This window comes from Pelobates fuscus, chromosome 3 (assembly GCF_036172605.1).
Source record: "Pelobates fuscus isolate aPelFus1 chromosome 3, aPelFus1.pri, whole genome shotgun sequence".
In the NCBI taxonomy this organism is placed as follows: Eukaryota; Metazoa; Chordata; class Amphibia; order Anura; family Pelobatidae; genus Pelobates; species Pelobates fuscus.
Window position 1 is genome coordinate 270,297,504 of NC_086319.1, and position 22,062 is coordinate 270,319,565.

General features: G+C 44.6%; 1 protein-coding gene across 2 annotated transcripts in view; it reads right to left on the reverse strand.

Moving 5' to 3' along the window:
• TGOLN2 (trans-golgi network protein 2) overlaps positions 1-15,236 on the reverse strand; it is a 37,664-nt gene extending 22,428 nt beyond the window's left edge. The window contains exon 1 of one of the 2 annotated variants that reach the window (XM_063445542.1): positions 15,114-15,236. In XM_063445542.1, the coding sequence (XP_063301612.1) occupies positions 15,114-15,186 (73 nt within the window). In that variant the 5' untranslated portion in view covers positions 15,187-15,236. Of the gene's footprint in view, positions 1-15,101 lie in introns of both variants that reach the window. The other variant, XM_063445541.1, reaches the window with a different exon arrangement.
• Between the last annotated feature and the right edge of the window lie 6,826 nt (positions 15,237-22,062).

Consider the following 22,062-nt stretch of genomic DNA (forward strand, 5'->3'; position numbering starts at 1 on the left):
TCACAAACCCCCACCCACCATGGGACCGGATGCGTCCCACCACGCCAAAATAGGCCACACGCCTGCCGCCCTCTCTCGAGACACAGGTCACTTCCCCCACACACTCTGACCCTTGCCACCCTCTCTTGGCACCTCAAGCAAGAGAGCTCGTTGGCAATACAGAACACCCCTGCTGGCACTAGGGATAAGCCCAGCAACCACCCCTCACACCAACCCTGATACATCCCCTTGCTGTCCTCCCGACTCCTCCCGGAGCTACGACCCTAATCCTTGAACTTAACAATACCACCCAAACACAATAACATCCTACTGAAACACCGCGCTTAGTGATGCCCCTCAAACTAAAATGCATCTCCATTAACGCTAAAGGTCTTAATAATCCCCAAAAACGACATTCACTACTACGATGGGCCCACACACAGCATGCAGATATCCTGCTAATCCAAGAAACCCACTTCACCCCTCACAAAAACTTCCCCCTCAAAAACAAACACTACAACCGATCCTTCACAGCCAACTCGCCGGATGCAAAATCCAAGGGCACAGCAATTGTTCTCAAAACCTCCTGCCCCCTCTCAGACATACAAGCCTTCCCAGACAAGCAAGGCAGATACGCAACGATAACAGGCAAAATCGGCCCTACAACCTACGCCATCTCATCCCTATATGCCCCCACATCTCCTGACCCGACGTTCTGGCCTACGTTCTCAGCACACTTAGCAATGCACAATGCCACCTTCACAATAATAGGAGGAGACTGTAATGCAGCCCACACACCGATCTTAGACCGGACTACCAAACACCCCAGTGGAACGCGCCCATCACCTAACGACGCACTCTTCTCATATTTCCTGAACAAAAGCAACCTCCTTGACATATGGAGAGCCCAACACCCCTCGGCCCATGACTACACATTTTACTCCCACCCCCATGACACCTACTCCCGTATAGACTACTTTCTAACCTCCCCAGGCCTCACACCACGAATCACACAAACCTCCATTGGCAACATCACATGGTCTGATCATGCAGGCATCTCACTCACATTCACAATCCCCAACATGACCAGACCATGGACATGGAAACTAAACCCACAACTTCTCCACGACAAAATGGTCACTACTACCCTAGCCAAAGAAATAACAGAATACTTCACACTAAATGACCACTCAGTTGCATCCCCGATCACACTCTGGGCAGCCCACAAACCTGTCATAAGAGGCAAACTGATCGCTATAGCAACGGCACGCAAAAAACAACACAATAGACAATTAGTCGATACCCTGGCAGAGATCGGCCACCTAGAAACGCAACACAAACAAGACCCGAACCCCTCCACCCTTGAGCAACTTACAGCAGCCAGAGCCCTACTCAGAAGCCTCTCCCTAACAGCCACCACTAAAGCACTGGCCTGGACGAAGCAAAAATTCTATGAGAAGGGAAACAAGGCAGACTCTATGCTAGCCAAAAGACTCAGAACTCTCACAGAAACAAAGTGAATCACCAAAATACGCACCCCAGACGGAATACCCACCGACATCCCACACAAGATAGGCGAAACCTTTCAAAAATACTTCGCAACCCTATACAACCACTCCCCGGACACCCCCATCCGACTTAATTCTTTCCCAGACCGACACCTTTCTTCAAAAACTCTCCCTCCCATCCCTCACCAACGAAGCCAGAACCTCCATAGCAGCGGAAATCACACCCGATTAACTCACGGCAGCAATAAAAACATTAAAACCTAACAAAAGCCCAGGCCCAGACGGCCTAACAGCCCTATACTATAAGACCTACGGAGACATCCTCACCCCCAGACTATGCAAAGTCTACAATGCAATGCTTTCAGGTGAACACTTACCTCAAGACATGACACAAGCAAATATCACCCTAATACCAAAGCCAGGAAAGCCACATGAGGAACCAGGTCACTACCGCCCCATCTCCCTCCTGAACCAGGACCTAAAACTGCTGACCAAAGTAATGACAAACAGGATAAACCCCCTCTTAAACAAACTGATCAACCCAGACCAGGTCAGCATCATCCCACAGAGACAAGCACAAGACAACACAAGGAGAGTCATCGACCTAATATGGGTAGCCAACCACAGACACATCCCAACAGCAATACTCTCACTGGATGCGGAAAAAGCTTTCAACCGCCTTTTATGGCCCTACCTATACAAGGTCTTGAGCAAGTTCGGATTCCGACCCGAGCTTGCTCGATTCCTACAAGCCATATACCACAACCCAACGGCACAACTCCTGATCCCGAACATAGCCCCCCCCCCCCTCCTTCCCCATCTTCAACGGCACGCGCCAAGGCTGCCCACTATCCCCCCTCCTTTTTGCCCTATCCCTTGAACCCCTCCTAGAAACCATAAGAAACAACCAGCAAATCGAGGGAATACGCATAAGAGACGAGACATTCACCATTGCAGCATACGCAGATGACATTCTCCTGACATTGTCCAACCCCACCCCGTCCCTCGCTGCACTCCTGTCAACACTACAAACTTATTCCACAATCTCTGGATACCAACTTAATGCCGCCAAATCGGAAATCCTCCCACTCAACCTCTCAGCAGACACTCTCCACACTTTAAAACATACATTTCCCTTCCGCATCCGCCCAACGGCGATAACCTACTTAGGCATACAAATCACCAACGACACCGCCACCCTGTACAACACTAACTACCATCCACTCTTCCGCAAAGCACATGCGGACCTCCAACGCTGGAAACCCATGAACATCTCATGGCTAGGTAGAATAACATCTGTAAAGATGAACCTACTACCCAAGTTTCTCTACGCCTTCCAAGCACTACCCATCCCATGTAAAAAGACAGACCTCAAACAACTACAAACGGCAATAGATCACTTTATATGGAACGGAAAGAAACCTCGGATCCGCCGATCCACCCTATATGTTCCTACACCATCAGGTGGACTAGGTCTCCCCAACGTCACACATTACCTTCATGCAGCGCATTTAACGCAAATCCAACACTGGCACCTCCCCCCAACTCACAAGCGATGGGTAGACCTCGAACACCTCATCTTCGGACGCGACCACCCATCCCAATACATGTGGCTACCAAGACAACATAGACAAATACCACCCCACACATCCCCAACAATCACCCACTCATTAGACCTCTGGGACCACCTCAGCGACAAATTCGATCTATCCACTGGCATATACCCCCTCACCCCTATATTACGCAACAAAATGTTCCCACCTGGCCTAACACCACAACACTATGCCCATTTTGAAGAGAGGACCATCAGCAGACTAAAACACCTCTACCCAGACGGCAAACTCCTACAATTCACAGACATACCCAACCCCGACTCCCTGACGACATTCGACTACTTTCACTACCTACAGCTCCGCAGCTTTGCATCAACAAACGAAGTCAGACTGGGCAGCCACATCGACCCTCACGCAATTCGAAAAAACAAGCCTCCGCACACCATCTCGTAAAAGCCAAATATCCGAACTATACCCAACACTAACAACTCACCACACCCAGGTCACACTCCCATACATCTCTGCATGGGAAAAAGACTTCGGACCCCCAGAGGAACCCACAGATTGGGCTGACATATGGGCGACCACCAAATCCATTTCAATTTGCGTCACCCACAAGGAGCAGGCTTCTAAAATGCTCTTCAGGTGGTACCTCACACCCCACCGCCTGAAGGCTATGAAACGATCCCCCTCAAACCTCTGCTGGAAACTATGCGGGGACACAGGCACCTTCCTCCACTGCTGGTGGACCTGCCCCAAGCTCATCCCCCTATGGACGTCCATTACAAACCTCCTAACCAAACTCCTCTGCAGACCTGTACCCCTGGATCCATGGGCGCTCTTGCTCTCTAAACCCATCGAAGCCTTCACCCGCAACTAAAACAAATTAATAGCTAGAATAGCCTTAGCCACCCGCAGAGCAATAGCGGAAACATGGTCCACCCCACACGTACCTACCCACAACCAAATACTCCATAAAATAACGGACAACATAGACATGGACAAACTAACATCACAAATACACGATACCCCGAAATCCTTCCACAAAATCTGGGACCCATGGCTTGATCACCCCACCGCCCCACCATGGTAAAAACCATTACAATTCACACTCTCTCCACTGATCAGCAAACACCGTTAAGATAACCAACACGAACCCCACCACCCACCCAAATCACCCAACCGGGACCCGGGGGAGACCCCGGGAGGACAGCAAGAACCCCCCCGAAAACCTCATCCCCCAATCCACCACACCCACTATAAACAATTAACAGCACCAAACCACCTCATACCCCCCCACTGGCACACAAAACCCGCCAACTATGCCACAACCATAAACTAACAAATTAGCCAAGCTGACCGCACACCTTACATGGGGCACAACACCCCAACCTGACCCATCCACCTGGAGGGAGACCCAACCTACCACGTTCACAACACCTAACAGAGCCACAAGACCTCCACCAAACACGGTCCACAAACAGAAGGCATAACCAAAAGAAACAACCCCATTTGCTATGATGCCACAACCCAACCTAACCAAACTGTTACATTACCACTATGTTATTACCCCCGCACTAACCCAATTGTTTTTCTTCCTTCTGTACAACTGTTTTCGTGTACCTTGAAAATGAAAAATAAAGAATCTTTAAAAAAAAAAAAAAAAAACAGTAAAACATATTACAACAATAATATAGACCATAAAAGTGGCGTTCGCTTGTAAAAAAAATGCGAAAAACGTCACTTTTACTTAAAATATCGTCGTTGTAATACAATTTACCAGTTTGAAACACTAATATTTTAGTTCAGCGAAGTCTCCCGAGTAAAACAGTACCCCCTATGTACAGGTTTTATGGTGTCTTGGAGAGTTACAGGGTCAAATATAGTGCTTGCGAATAAAATTCTCTGCACTTTCTCCCTGTGTTGTCAGGCATGTCAATCAAATTTTAATTAATCAAATCACATAATTACGTTAAAAGATTATTTAAATATACACGTAGAATTTTAATATATATGCATTTATAGGTATTTAAATTCTACGTGTATACTAATGTAATCTTTTATGTAATTATATGTATTTATCTATATATATATATATATTTGTGGTTAATTGTATTTAATAATATATATATATATATATATATATATATATATATATATATATATATATATAGAATGTCATTCTAAGTGTATTTTGTTACCGATATATATATATATTAATAACAAAATACAGTTAGAATGAAATTACATATGCATATATAATTGATATTAAATTTTGTTTCAATATTTTATTTATTTATTATTTTAATTATATATATGTACATTATATATATATATATATATAATATATATACATATTATATATATGTAACGTCACTCTAAGTGTATTTTAATACTAATATATATATATACTTATATTAATATTAAAATACACTTTGTATGACGTTACATATATATAATATGTATATATATTATATATAAAAATATTTTACATTTATTTTTACACATGTTTAATATATATTTTTTTACTTTCCTACCAGCAGGGGGACTGTCTGATATTTCAAACAGTCCCCCTGCTGGCAGATCCATAGCCAGCTATAGGGGGCCTTGTGAACGCTCTTTGAGAGCGATCACATGGCCCCCGGGGGCCTCATTTGCCGGAGGGGGGCTGCCTGGGCTGTCAGGCAGCCCCCCAGAAGAGGATCGCGGCGGTGGTAAGTAAATCTCACCTCCAGGGATAGAAAGCCGTTACGGCGTACCATGCCGCCGCAACGGCTTTAAAGCGGGACGGCATGGTACGTCGTAACGGCGTTAAGGGGTTAAATATAGGAACAACAAATGTTTTGTTTGCGTTTTGTTTTGATCACAACTAGTACATTTGGCTCAGTCCTTAAAGCGGCACTGTCATGCCGAATTTCTTTAATCGCTTCCTCTTTTCTCCCTCTCTCAGGATCTGTTCTTCATTTCTTCCTGTCTGCTCTAGTTTTCTTTAAAACATAAGACAAAGTAGGGACTACTTGTCTTATGGAGGTTTCCTACGCCTGACCATCTCTGACCAGCGAAGGAGCAAAGTGTGCTTCATTTCCGGTGGTCAGAGAAATTTTCCCACAATTCTTAGCTTTCCTCCCTGTTCCTGCAATGCTTCCTGTCAGTATTCCCGAACATCCTGTCATTTAGACAGAACGCCAGCAAAACTGCCGAATTGCATCCTAACAGAATTCGTGTTAGAACGCAATTCAGGACTTTGCTCGGATCGGAATTTCATTCGAATGAATGAAACTCCAATCCTATTCGTGCCGCAGGGAGGAAATGATGGAACAGCAAGTTTCACATTGCAGGCATGATGTCTGAGCATGCAGTGTGCCCTGACAAACATACATTTTGCACAGAATTGACATTTAGCAGTCAGGAACACTCTACCAAAGTCACATGTGAAGGGTTTTCAAACACAGGCTTGGTCCACTGACCGTGTATTGCAAAGCTGCACGGACGAAGCATGGGAACATCCTGGCATCCACCTATCAGATTCATCCTTGCCTGAGCCATTACTGTATAAATCTAAAACAGAATAAAACTACCTTACACACCCTCACCTGTATTCCACATTTCATAAACTACTTCCTTATTAATGTTAGACAGATGCTGAGTGAAAAGGCAAAACTATTTACATGTGTCTGTAAATGACAATATATTGGCTTTTTTTTAATCAAGGAATAACACTGCATGTTTGATTTTCAGGGTTGTTAAAAATATGTCTAAATTATACAATTTATATTTCATTTTTTACTTAACATAAAATAAGGTCTAAGGAGACAGTGATTTTTGTGTGTGAAAAATGCAAAAAAACGCCAATTTTGGCCACTGTTTGTGACTAAGTGGCAACTAAAAAAGACTGGACATACCCCATTTGCAATACCTTGGGTTGTCTACTATTGCAAATGGTATGCCATCAAAGGGGTAATTTTCATTCTTGGGCTACCATAGGGTCACAAAGGCAACTTAAGCAATCTGGCGAATTTTAATGTGAAAAAAAATGAAACAAGCTTATATTTGACGTTGTAACTTTTGAAAACACCATAAAACCTGTACTCGGGAGACTTCGCTGAACACAAATATTTGTGTTTCAAAACAGTAAAAAGTATCACAGCAATAATATCGTCCGTGTAAGTGCTGTTTTTGCGTGAAAAATGCAAAAAAACATTACTTTTACTGGCGATATCATCGTTGTAATACATTTTACTGTTTTGAAACACTAATATTTGTGTTCAGCGAAGTCTCCCGAGTAAAACAGTACCCCCCATGTACAGATTTTATGGTGTCTTGGAAAGTTATAGGGTTAAATATAGTGCTAGCAAATTAAATTCCCTATACTTTCGGCATGGGTTGTCAGGCAGGTCCCGCTAATTGTAATTAATTAAGATACCTAATTATGTAAAAATATTACATAAATATATGTGTGTGTGTATATATATATATATATATATATATATATATATATATATATATATATATATATATATATATATATATATATAATTTTTTAAAATATTTTTATTTATATATAGATATATATATATAGACATATATACACATACCGTATATACTCGAGTATAAGCAGAGTTTTTCAGCACATTTTTTGTGCTGAAAAACCCCAACTCGGCTTATACTCGAGTCAATAGTCTGTATTATGGCAATTTGCATTGCCATAATACAGACAGGGGGCTGTGGGGGCTGGCAGAGCTGTAACTTACCTGTCCTGCAGCTCCTGTCAGCTCTCTCCTCCTCCGCACCGTCCGTTCAGCACCACGTCAGCTCCCAGTGTAAGACTTACAGTGTGAGCTGACAGAAGAGCTGAACGGACGGCGCGGAGGAGGAGAGAGCTGACAGGAGCTGCAGGACAGGTAAGTTACAGCTCTGCCAGCCCCCCCTCACCCCCCCACTGAACTGCCAATGCCACTGGACCACCAGGGAAGGAGAGCCCCCCTCCCTGCCATGTATCAAGCAGGGAGGGGGGACGAAAAAAAAATATATAGTAATAATAATAATAAAAATAATAATAATTAAATTAAATAATAATAATAAAAATAATAATAATTAAATTAAATAAAATAATAATAATAAAAAAATTAAAAGAATAAAAAAAATGTTTTTTTTAAAAATTGCCCACCCCCCACCAGGGCTCTGCAACACACACGCTGCACTCATACACTCACACTGCACTCATACACTCACACTGCATTCATACACTCACTGTAAATAAATATTCAATATATTTTTTTTAGGATCTAATTTTATTTAGAAATTTACCAGTAGCTGCTGCATTTCCCACCCTAGTCTTATACTCGATAAGTTTAGTCTTATACTCGATAAGTCAATAAGTTTTCCCAGTTTGTTTGGGTAAAATTAGGGGCCTCGGCTTATATTTGGGTCGGCTTATACTCGAGTATATACGGTATCTATATATTTATTTATTTTTTATTATTTTTTTACGTATTTACATATTTTTTTGATATTATATATAAATATACCGTATTTATCGGCGTATAACACGCACCTCATTTTAAGAAGGGAATTTCCCCCCCTCCCATAGTATTCCCCCCCTTCATCCCATAGTGTCCCCCCCCCTTTCCATAGTATACTCCCCCCTCATCCCATAGTATTCTCCCCCCCCCCCCCCCCATAGTGTCCCCTAGTGCACTTTCCCTTGTCCCATAATTACTTACCTGTCTTGAAGCGTGGGCCGGCTTCACAGCGCGCACCGCGGTAAAGGAACTTCAATTTCAGGTTCCGGTTTCCGGCGGGACTGAAAGGAAGTGTGCACACTTCCTTCAGTCCCGCCGGAAACCGGAACCCGAAATTGAAGTTCCAGTACCGCGGTGCGCGCTGAACACCGGCCCACGCTCCAAGACAGGTAAGTAATTATGTGATATCGGCGTATAACACGCACCCACGATTTTCCCCCTATTTTCAGGGAGAAAAAGTGTGTGTTATACGCCGATAAATACGGTATATATAACAATAATTATATATATATTTAATCAGTATCAGTCTACGTGTAATTTGATATATATATATATATATATATATTAATAGTAAAATACACCTAGACAGTGTATGTGTGTGTATGTATATGTGTGTATATATATATATATATATATATATACATATACATATACATACACACACCGTATATACTCGAGTATAAGCCGACTGGAATATAAGCCGAGGCCCCTAATTTTACCCCCAAAAACTGGGAAAACGTATTGACTCGAGTATAAGCCTAGGGTGGGAAATGCAGCAGCTACTGGTAAATTTCTAAATAAAATTAGATCCTAAAAAATTTATATTAATTGAATATTTATTTGCAGCGTGTGTGTTTGAGTGCAGCGTGTGTGTTTGAGTGCAGCGTGTGTGTTTGAGTGCAGCGTGTGTGTTTGAGTGCAGCGTGTGTGTTTGAGTGCAGCGTGTGTGTTTGAGTGCAGCGTGTGTGTTTGAGTGCAGCGTGTGTGTTTGAGTGCAGCGTGTGTGTTTGAGTGCAGCGTGTGTGTTTGAGTGCAGCGTGTGTGTTTGAGTGCAGCGTGTGTGTTTGAGTGCAGCGTGTGTGTTTGAGTGCAGCGTGTGTGTTTGAGTGCAGCGTGTGTGTTTGAGTGCAGCGTGTGTGTTTGAGTGCAGCGTGTGTGTTTGAGTGCAGCGTGTGTGTTTGAGTGCAGCGTGTGTGTTTGAGTGCAGCGTGTGTGTTTGAGTGCAGCGTGTGTGTTTGAGTGCAGCGTGTGTGTTTGAGTGCAGCGTGTGTGTTTGAGTGCAGCGTGTGTGTTTGAGTGCAGCGTGTGTGTTTGAGTGCAGCGTGTGTGTTTGAGTGCAGCGTGTGTGTTTGAGTGCAGCGTGTGTGTTTGAGTGCAGCGTGTGTGTTTGAGTGCAGCGTGTGTGTTTGAGTGCAGCGTGTGTGTTTGAGTGCAGCGTGTGTGTTTGAGTGCAGCGTGCGTGTTTGAGTGCAGCGTGCGTGTTTGAGTGCAGCGTGCGTGTTTGAGTGCAGCGTGCGTGTTTGAGTGCAGCGTGCGTGTTTGAGTGCAGCGTGCGTGTTTGAGTGCAGCGTGCGTGTTTGAGTGCAGCGTGCGTGTTTGAGTGCAGCGTGCGTGTTTGAGTGCAGCGTGCGTGTTTGAGTGCAGCGTGCGTGTTTGAGTGCAGCGTGCGTGTTTGAGTGCAGCGTGCGTGTTTGAGTGCAGCGTGCGTGTTTGAGTGCAGCGTGCGTGTTTGAGTGCAGCGTGCGTGTTTGAGTGCAGCGTGCGTGTTTGAGTGCAGCGTGCGTGTTTGAGTGCAGCGTGCGTGTTTGAGTGCAGCGTGCGTGTTTGAGTGCAGCGTGCGTGTTTGAGTGCAGCGTGCGTGTTTGAGTGCAGCGTGCGTGTTTGAGTGCAGCGTGCGTGTTTGAGTGCAGCGTGCGTGTTTGAGTGCAGCGTGCGTGTTTGAGTGCAGCGTGCGTGTTTGAGTGCAGCGTGCGTGTTTGAGTGCAGCGTGTGTGTTTGAGTGCAGCGTGTGTGTTTGAGTGCAGCGTGTGTGTTTGAGTGCAGGCAGTCCCCCTGCTTGCAATGCCTGAGCCAGCTAACCCGGCCATGTGATTGTGAGGTCCTCGCAAGGACCTCACTCTCACATGGCCAGGGGCCCCCAGGAGGAAGGACGTGCCGTGGGGGGCTCCCTGGGAGTCCCCCCAACCGCGATCGCCGGCGACCGGGAAAGTTAAAAAAAAAAAAACGGAGGGGGGGCGGGGCCGGACCGCCGAGCTGAACGGTCGCAGGCAAGAGCAGCTCCTGCTCCAAATCAAGGAATAAACTCCTAAAACAAAGCCTTTTATTACCCAAAAGCAGACAGACAGCGAGGATGATTATAGCAAGGGGACTGTTGGATCCAGGGAGAGGCTGGCTCATCGAGCTGCAGTCCCCTGGCGGAGAGACTCTCGTGGCCCTGACTGAGGCCTTCTCCGGCGGTGAGTGGGGCAGGCGGCCGCTGCCCCACTATCCTGCTTCACAGACCCCGACAAGAGACGCAAACCCAGACGGTCCCAGCTCCGTTCCCCCCCCCATGGACCGGGGGGGTGATCCCCGTCCTCACCCTGCAGCCTGGACCGAGACATCGCAAGCGAGGCAGGGGGCCCGAGCACTGCACCCAAGATGGCGGACTCCATGTGCATGGGGGGCCAGGATGTGGCCTGCTCCCTCCCCGCGCTTACAGACCATAACGCGGCTCCGGTCGTCCGACCCGACAACACAGAGAGGCGGAACAACCCTCACCTGCACCCGCGGCAACCCAAGCCAACGGCGAGCTACACAGGCTGCCTACGCAAGCGGACAAAGACGGCGGCACTGGGGGACGGAAAGCTGTGCAAAAACTGCTACCGCCAGCTATAACCAAGCAAGCCATCAAGCAAGATATTCCTGCGGGAAGACAGACCTCACACTCACCCCCCATCCAGCCTGCGCCAAGACGACTCAGGAGGCTGTGAAACCAGGCGGACGACACCAAGCTCCCTTATAGGGCGGATACCAACCTCCAGAGGCACAACAGCAGCAAGCTCAGCAACCCACAGCAGCAGCCTAAAGGACCCCAGCGTACACCATGGAAGGACTATGCTTTGATACCTGCTCTGATGGACGCTCGCCCCCTGCTACCCAGAAATAGCAGAGCAGGTATCGGATAGATATGGGACTCCCCCCTGTCAGTGCGGTCTCGGTGGCTCATTTCCACCAGAGCAGCGCAGGCATCAAACAGGGTGCCAACTTTCTTGAAGCGATATAACTTGCCCCAGCTTGAATGTTCTTCTAGAGAATGTTATATTACAGTCTGAATGCACTAGCCTGTTTTCCAAGTATTTGTATTTTTATGCCTTAACTACCAGATCGTGAGCTTACCAATGCCTACCCTTCTGTTGTACACTCACTGCTTGGGCAGACACGCAAGACATATCACTGTTTAGCTAATCAGCCCTGGCATTCTTTTGCTGATATAATCTTGGGGAACAGACCCTGAATAATGTTAACTTTTGGGTATAACTTGGCTCCCTCTCTCATATGATAGAAACAGGTCATTGCATTTTAAGCTTAAACGCCAGACTAATGCTCCCGTGTCTCTAATACTTTAACTTGAAACTGAGTAACTTTATCCAGACCTGTGAGCAGACCTATTAACCCGTAATGTCAATGCTTTAGCAATGTTTAAATAGAGTGCTAATCATTACTTTATGCAGGTCGCATCTATTACCTCTCTTCTTTGTGAACGTTGAACGCTAGAAATTGTCGAGACCTGTAGCAAACATGTTATAACAGTTTATCTTTATATCTTAAAAATGTGTAGAGACCAAACTGTCATACAAATGTACAACTATGTCAACTCTATGCTTGCATATGCTGTTGTGGCAGTGTAAGATGCATTGTTATTACTTGCACACAAAAATAAAGAATTAAAAAAAACAAAAAACGGAGGGCGTACTATTACGCCCGGTGGCGTTTAGAGCCGCTTAAAATAGGGCGTAATAGTATGCCCTCCGGTCTTAAAGGGTTAAACACACAACAAAATGCACAAAGGAAATTAGTAAATAAGAGTGGAGCAGTGTAGCGGATGGCATTGGACTGTCCTAAAAATTGCATTTATGTCTATGTGTTCGGTTGAATTGTAACCTGTATATGTGAAGTGTATGTAGCATTCGATTGATTGTTCGGTAAAAAAATCACTCCAGTTACTATGCGAGGGAAACTACCGAACAATCAGACCACCCCAGGAGTAAGTGTGCCTCCAATTACTGTTCGCAACAATGTTGCAAAAGGTAATTGGTGGTTCGTGTAGTGGGTTCTTTGTTCTCTGGGTGGCTGCCACTCGGGAGACGAACACGTGGCGACGGCCATTTTAAACTCCCGAACAGCGGTGTTTTGCCGTTGAGTGTCTGGAACCCAAATCGGACACTCGGTTAGACAAACACCGCTGAGACCTCCATACTGCCGCCAATTCGTATACAAACTACCAAACGGCTTCCCGTTCGGTAGTTTGAAACCCACGAACAAGGGAAATTACCTGAAACCTTCCCAGCTCTCCTAACATAAGCCATTTGTGTATTATATTCCCTTTTCTGTGACCGACCGCAGGGCCAAAACACATGGAACCCTTTTCAGGTGTTAAAGGGGAACTCCAGGCACCCAGACCACTTCTTCCCATTGGAGTGGTCTGGGTGCCAACTCCCACTACACTTAACCCTGCAACTGTAATTATTGCAGTTTTTTATAAACTGCAATAATTACCTTGCAGGGTTAACTCTACCTCCAGCGTCGCTCATTTCCCCATAGGAAAGCATTAAAATTATTTTTCAATGCTTTCCTATGGGGAGCGCTAATGCGCGCACACGCATTAGTTCTCCTCGGCCGGTGGGCGGGATCAGTCTCGCCCACTGGCTGACGCAATACAGAGGAGGAGCGTCGCGGAGACAGCGGCCTCAGGTAAGTGACTGAAGGGGTTTTCACCCCTTCAGTAACTGGGGATTGGGGGGTGGGAGGGAGAGGGACCCTCCAGTGCCAGGAAAACGGATTGTTTTTCTGGCACTGGAGTTTCCCTTTAAGCCCAGCGCGTTCGGTCATTTTAGTACTTCCATAAATTTTCCGAACCCCTGGTCCGATCTGGGTGATTTTTGGATATGTGTCTCAGCCAGATCAGGGCTACCAGGGGATGTAACATTTAAAGGGGTACCCCTATGTTTAGGGTGGCAACTCGTGGATGATTGGCTACTGTAATAATTATTGCAAACCTCTCCCTTGCATGGGAGAATGCTTTATAAGGAAGTTGTGTGAATTAAAAGTCAGTTCTGCTCCTGATGCTGTATGTCGTCCAGTCATTGGGATTGATGTTGGGATATTGTTGGATTGTTTTGCCTGCTGGAATTATTGCCATATGGATTTATAATACTTGTTCCTGAGCCTTACTGGGATCTAAAGTGGCGATAACCTGTGTAATAGCAGCTCTCCGCTACAAGCAGTATATCAAGAGAAATGACTATTTAGGTGATAGACCCTAAATATCAATTTTGTGAGAGTTGAAGTGAATACTTAATTTTCAGTGACTGACTTCCACCTGGAAAATTAAGTATTAACTTCAACTCTCACAAAATTGATATTTAGGGTCTATCACCTAAATAGTCACTTCTCTTGATATACTGCTCCACGCTTATTTACTATAAAATAAGGTCTGATCATATAAAATATATTCAGTAGATTTCTAAGATATGTACATGGTTGTTTTGTAATTTACGGTAGTTTAAGTTGCCCATTATTCCACATTATTAAACAGCCCATCAAGGTTTTCAATTCAAAAGGTTGTATGGTACAAGACATCACACTGTGCATTTAAAAAAAAAAAAAAAAACATTATGCATGTTGTAATTTACGCTGTGCAGAGTACAGCCCTTAATTTCAGGGCAACATTGGACATACATAGATCAGACTGCCTGAGATTAATGGGAGTTACACTTATGGGAAGTGAGCTATTTGCAGCTGGATTTAATGTTTCAGTCCCTCTCCTGTTGCTTGGCGTGAGAATGCAGGACAGGATATACAAAGATAAGTTGCTGTCTGAGATTGTAAATCCCACCACTCTCAGGCAGACCTGTATATACGTACTTTCCAGTGCTGATCAAACATTAAAGAGAGCCTAGACTTAATATATATATATTTTTATGTTAATATAAAATAATCTCTGACACATATTTAAAACCCCCAAATCATCCATCCTACCCCTGGGCTATCTCCCTAATTTCCTTCTGCTGGGAATCATGATGGGAGTTGTACCCAGTCACCCACTCACACAGCCAGCCTGGGTTCTCTGCCCAGGGGCATGGCTGCCCAGGAATCCACTGCCAGGCAGGGGGACATTCTAATCAGCTGCAATACTCAGCACCCTCTATCTATCTATGGGGCAGGTGGCAACACGCGTGACGTTGTCGCCACAGTCATGAAAGCCGCCCTTTAAATGCCCACTGTGTACAAGCACTGGGCTCGGTGCCTGGCTGTGCGACACACAAGCAGTATTATACCTTTATTCACACCTGTTTGCGGGTCGTCTGCGGTACTCAGCGCTAATAAGAAGCATAACACAGCCCAGCAAGCAAAGGTCGCCATCTTTCTGGAACACTTCCTATTTCTGCCTACAACTTCCGGTTACCGCTGATACACCCATGGATACACCTCCTAGGCTGCATTGAGCAAAGCACGGGCCGCCATGTTGGTGCACCTTGGTGATCCACTGCAGGGAAGCGTGCACGTTGTTCGCGCTTTGCTGGCGCCCTCTAGTGATATAAATGGGTATAAGAAAAACAAAAAAAAACTAAAGAGCCGAATGAGAAGAGTTATTTACTAATAGTGAGAATTGTCAGGTGTTCGGCTGAAACCACCCCAGGGTATCTGAGCCCAGGTAACTAACTGCCATGGGCTTATGAACCAACAAGGAAGATGTTTCTGCTTTCCCTTACCTCTCCAGCCGGGAATTCTTAAAGGATCACACCACACAGATGCAGTATTAATAAGCATTCAATAATTGCCTGGTACATTACAGATATAGGGCACAGTTGTCTAGGGGTGTATACATTAACAGCATTATCAACCAATAGCAATATGAACACGTACATAAAATCAGAAATAACTGCAATATTTCTGTAGAAGAAGTGAAGTAGAGAAGTTGGCAGTTTAAAGCAGAAAACATGAGGCTGTGGTTAAACTGTAAGTTACAACTTAAGACAGGTCAACAGGACACGTCAAACGGGGTGAAATATATCAACACTTGCATATCAATTTTATTCAGACCTACCAACCTTAATGCTTTCAACCCCCTCTTTGTTCAGACTCGTGAACAGAAAAGTAAGCAAAAATGGATTTTATTAATGACACGGAGGCTCCTATTATGCTCTCTCTTTCTTACTTTATTCCTCAGCAGCAAAGAAAAATATAACTGAAAGAGAAAATATGTAGAATATGAACAGTATATAACAGATACAACCATATCTGCCTAGTAACAGGGCAGCCAATCAGTTTCTAGGAATAGTCCATAAGTCTTGTACTTCCACTTCCTCTTTCTTTGCTGCTGTCCTCAGACCAGCTAAGTATTATTTTCTCTCCTACATAGTTGTGATTGATTTTTATTTGCCAGGTTTATGTACCCTCTTTTTAATGACTATTATTGTTGGTTGTTATCCGGTTTCGTTTCTGTATAATTGCGTTTTTTATTTCATCTGATTTTATTTGTATTTTATTGCTGTTTGCCTCCCCAGCGTTTTCCGCCGCTTCCCCTGTCTGTGTTGCGTTTTCATTCACCCAGACAGGGTTCGCGGCTAGCAGGGGAGATTTACACCGGAGTTTTGTACTCCCTGGTTCCCTTCCCTCTCCCTCTCCCCTCGCGGCCGCATGTGCCGGGCCATCTTCGGCTCCGCGCCGGACATGATAATAGAGTCGGACGCGAGCCTGCATGGTTGGGGCGCTCGCTGTGGCAGTGTCTCCACCGGTGGAAGATGGTCCGAAGTCGAGTCGACTTTGCACATAAATTGCCTGGAACTTCTGGCAGGTTCGTTCGCCATTCGGAGTCTATCTCCGACTCAGGGGAATTGCTGCGTACTCTTACGCATGGACAATGTGTCTGCGGTCAGGTACATAAACCACCTAGGTGGAACAAAATCGAAGCAGCTGGCAAACTTGGCAAGGGATTTCTGGCAGTTTTGCCTCCACAACGCTGTGTCGGTTACGGCCGAACACATTCCGGGACTGGACAACGAGTGGGCGGATTGGAATTCGCGCTACCTGAAAGATTCAGGAGATTGGCATTTGCTATCCTCGACCTTTCAAAGGATAGATCGGCTATGGGGTCCACTACACCTGGATTTGTTCGCGTCCAGATTGAACTCCCAACTGCCCCAGTACTTCAGTTGGAGGCCGGACCCAGCGGCCACTGCGGTGGACGCGTTCTTACAGACGTGGCCGCAAGGGAGCCACTTTGCGTTCCCACCGTTCAACCTGATTTCCCGGACGCTGGCGTACTCGACCGGACAGGATTGCACGTTAGTAGTGGTAGTTCCCCTCTGGCAATCTCAACCGTGGTTCCCCCGTCTCCTGGAGATGGCCATAGACTTCCCATGGATGATCGAAATGAGGCCGGATGTGCTTCTGGATCCGGATGGAACTCGCACGACTTGGTGGATCAGAACTTGCTCCAACTCACGGCTTGGTTGATCTCAGGGGACCCTGGTGTGTCACGGACGTTTCGCAGGCGACTGCGCGACTCTTGGAGAATGCCTGGGCACCAGGAACCAGAACGGCTTACAAGTCCGCATGGCGCGTGTGATCTAGCTGGTGCTTGGGAAGATTGCTGGATCCACTTTCTGCCCCTCTAAATGCGCTGCTCAGTTTCCTGACTGAACGTTTCGATTCTGGTTTCGCCTATCGTACCCTTAATGTTTATAGATCGGCCATTTCGGCCGGACATCGAGGGATCGATGGATCTCCGATTGGACAACATCCTGTTGTGTGCCGCCTGTTAAAGGGTATCCGTTTTGCTAGGCCTCCGAGGTCTAGATACTCATCGTTTTGGGATGTTAACGTTGTCCTTGGTTTCTTGGACTCCTGGCCCTGTAATGAGGACCTGACTCTCAAGCAGTTATCATGGAAGCTGGTCATGCTTCTGTGTCTACTTTCGTGCAAGAGGGTATCGGACGTCAGGGCTCTGGATTGGAACGCGGTCTCGTTCACCCCCGAAGGTGTATTGTTTAATATCTCAAGGAGGACTAAGTCGGCTTGCCAAGTCGGTGGACTACCCTAGATGCTCCGTCAGACCTACTTTGTGTCCTGTGGCTTGTCTCCAGGTTTATTTGGATCGTACTCGGCTGTTGAGATCAACTGATTTACCTCCACTCTTTATTTCCTTGAGAGCACCGTTTCTACCGGTCTCATCGCCTACGTTAGCCCGCTGGGTTAAGAATCTCCTTTCCGCTGTAGGAATCGATACTTCGATTTTTTCGGCTCACTCGGTTAGGGGTGCCATGGCATCGAAGGCTTCTACGATAGGATGCCGCCTGAACGATATCTTGAAAGTGGCGGATTGGTCTAAGGAATCTACGTTCCGTGATTTTTATTTCCGCCCGATTGAACATGTTTCTTCGTTGGTTGTGGCTCAGCTTTAAACTAGCATAATAGGAGCCTCCGTGTCATTAATAAAATTCCCAGATTTTACTATTAACATGACGTAAAGTCATGATTTTATTAATGACACGGAGGCGAGTATTATTCCCACCCACCCACCCGTGGCTCTGGGGCAAGTTTACAATTATGGTTCAATCGGGGGGGATCTTCTTCTCTCACGGTAAGTACACATGGTTTACTTGTATTGAGTGCATGGTTATTGTAGGGTGTGACATATGTTCATAATATTCTAACTATGATGCTCTTTATGTACAGGTCATGTGTATACGATATGTTACACTCAGATCCTAAGTTTGGAGTTTACCACCTATTTCTTTGTTTTACAGCTTGATTTCGTTCTGAGGAAGTTACCAGTTTGACGGTTAATAGTTACTGAAGTGGATGTTTCGGTTTGGGTCTTCGCTTCAGAAGGCAAAGAAGAGGAAGTGGAAGTACAAGGATAGAGACTTATGGACTGTTCCTAGAGACTGATTGGCTGCCCTGTTACTAGGCAGATATGGTTTTATCTGTTATATACTGTTCATATTCTACATATTTTCTCTTTCAGTTATATTTCTCTTTGCTGCTGAGGAATAAAGTAAGAAAGAGATAGCATAATACTCGCCTCCGTGTCATTAATAAAATCATGACTTTACGTCATGTTAATAGTAAAATCTGGGAATTATGGGTAGGTGAGTGGGAATAGGGTCATCAGGATACAACCGAGACGACCAAACGCACCTAGGATACCAGCATCAGATGTAGATATAAGTTTCAAGAGTTGCATTTAACTACTAAAGATCACATATACCATGAATACAGAGTGAAAATCAATCAACAAGTGTGCAACATTTTTTCTGTCAATATTGCCTAGCCACATAATATCATATCTTGCAGGATTTCAATAGTTTGTACAAAAGGAAAAAATGGCAACAAGTAGAACAATAATAAAAATTTCCCATAGTACTTTCTTTGCTATTTCACCCAACTTAACCAGCTAATCTAAATGTCTAATCAAATTATCAAAAAGATACAATCCGATGGGAGGTAAAGCAAAATCGAGACTACATATTAAAGGTTTTCTTTCTACACTCAGGGGAGTTAAAAATATAATCCACTTCTTTATGCAAGAGGGTACTTACAAGTTTGGAATCTATCCTGGACACATTCAACTTACATCAAAAACGCCCATTCCACATCTGTCCCTGGGTCTAACACTTCCTTTCTCCAGTTAACTCTTCAAAAATAATAATAAAAACAGTTCAATAGTTCAGCTTCAGCTTCAGTAGTTCAGCGCAGTTCAGAAAAAGGAGAAACAATTCTTTTTAAGGAATATAAGGAAATCAGTTTGGACACCATAAATTGTTCCATAAGAATGGCTAATAGTAGCAAGATGGCTGACAACAAGACAATGTCAGCTTTCACATAGTTTTTAGTACTTCCTTACTTGCTGGATTTTCACCACAATGCTCTGCGCAACACCCTGATTGTTGAAAAGGTTATTACAGAACTTACAGTATTAGACAGCACTTTCTAGGTAAAAACTCCTTATGGAGATAGTGAGTGGTATACTAAAGTGCCTGAATTATAAAAGCAGCTCAACACAAAAAGTGGAATACCCTAATCCACAGTAAGGTGCAAAATACAAAAAGAGAGGTATAAACAATATACCAACGAGTGGAGCGCTATAATAAATATAAATAATGTGGGGGTATACTCACCCCTCCAATACAGTGACAAAATATATCCAAATGTACATACAAAATAAAACAGCAAAAAAAATAAATATAGTGCAGATGGTTTACAGAAATGAAAATGAATAATAGTAGCAATTGGCTTAAACCACTCACGTGGATTGGAGCCTATAAACTATTGGCTCCGTAAATAGCTCATTTTTGCTTTTAAGGCAGCAACACACTCCTTTGTCCCAAACGATGTTCTCCCGGGGATATAGAGCAAACAGAGAGAAAGAAACCACATAGGTAGGATTGTACGGAGAGTAAATATAATGTGACAAGGTGGTAATAGTTATGCTCACCTTAAACAGAGCCTTGAATTCCTGGCTCTGAGGTTTGTTGGCAGTATGCTAATTTAACTGGGATAGCATTCCCCACATGAAATTCCTGGAGGTTAGAAAGGACTTTATGGACTAATATAAATCAATATAAAAAGTAACGGTTTATTGTAAAAATAAAAGATAATAAAAACAATGCTAGACTTTTCAAAAGCATATAAACAAAATGAAAAAAGTCCAAGTGTAAAAGTCCAAAATCCAGCTAAACGCGTTTCACTCTTGTATGAGCTTCTTCAGTAGCTGTAAAGTAGCCTCAGGAATCTTCTGCTTTATAAGTGTTCAAAAATTCATATGGATCCTCCCTTTGGGGTCACTAGATGTGTAATCCAATCATAAGATCAGAATTTTTAATATGGTTCATATGTTCTAATCACCTGTGGAAAAAAAGCTCACATTGGCTGAATTGCCTGTCAATCAAATGAAGAGCTTGATTAGAGAGAATTTCATTGGTGGTTGGATGGGGCTATCATAAAAGGCACCCAATCAGGGCAGTGGTTGGCGGAAGTCACGTTTTAGAAAGAAACATCCGCCACTTCCGCCCTCCATCGCCGCCCAGAACAACCTAATTGATTAGAATCAGCGATCAGGGATATCACTATTTGAGGGGAAATACCATAGGCTTCAACTTAGCTTAGTGGGACAGCTTCTTAGAGTTGTTACCATATAAGGGTCCGAGAGCCGGCCAGGGGGAGTGGGCTCCAGTGACGTCACAGACGGAACGTCGTGCGCCACCTAGGAGGTCCCCATAACCAAGCCGGCTTAAACAGAACCTTAATTCAGAGAAGGTGTGGACGGGGGAGAGATATTACAGATGTCCCCATCAAAGTACTGAAACATCCGGTCGGAGGTTGGCGGAAATGACGTAACGGACTGATCCGTTCACCACGTCCGCCCCCCGCCGTCGTAATAATATTGATCTAAATGATCAGAATTTCAACAAAATAAAATGAATACAGTAACAGGCGAGTAAACCTCAAGTATAGAATAAAGAGGTGTTACAGAAAAGGGGATCAATAAAAAAACTTTATGTATGTGGAAATGCAATCAAAGCAAGCTCCTCCCAGTGAAATTAAAAACTCCATTTTGAAAATGGGCATAAAAACAAATGACATAAGATATTAAAGATGGTACATATATATATATTTGTGTACGGCACATTACGAGGACGTTAGGCTATGATAATAAAAGAAGCAGTATTAGTAATAGCAAGTCAGTTGAGGTGTGCCGAAACTGACGTGAGGTTAGGCCTGTAAAAGAGGGCCCACCTAGGAGAAATGATAAATTGAGGGTGCGGTGGGAGGGGCACTTCCGGGTTCGTCGCTGAGAGGTAGCTGGATTGAAGTACGTTATATAGGGCAAGTTTGTGCCTCCCACAATTACAGGCCAAGCCTTCTATTTGTGTACGGCACATTACGAGGACGTTAGGCTATGATAATAAAAGAAGCAGTATTAGTAATAGCAAGTCAGTTGAGGTGTGCCGAAACTGACGTGAGGTTAGGCCTGTAAAAGAGGGCAAAAATGAATTAGAAGCGATTTCTGATAACCCACATAAGCCTATTTACATACAAACGTTATTTAGACATATATGGAAAGTCATACTTACATCAATTCCAGGTTCAGGAAATTACCTATAGTATGCAGGTGACGTCCAATCTTCCCGTGTTTTTAATGATGTGTGTCGGTATGTGGGTACCTGAGGCAGCTGAAGCTGCACCAATGTGAAAAGGAGTGACCAGTGAATGTGTGTGGGTTGAGTCCGA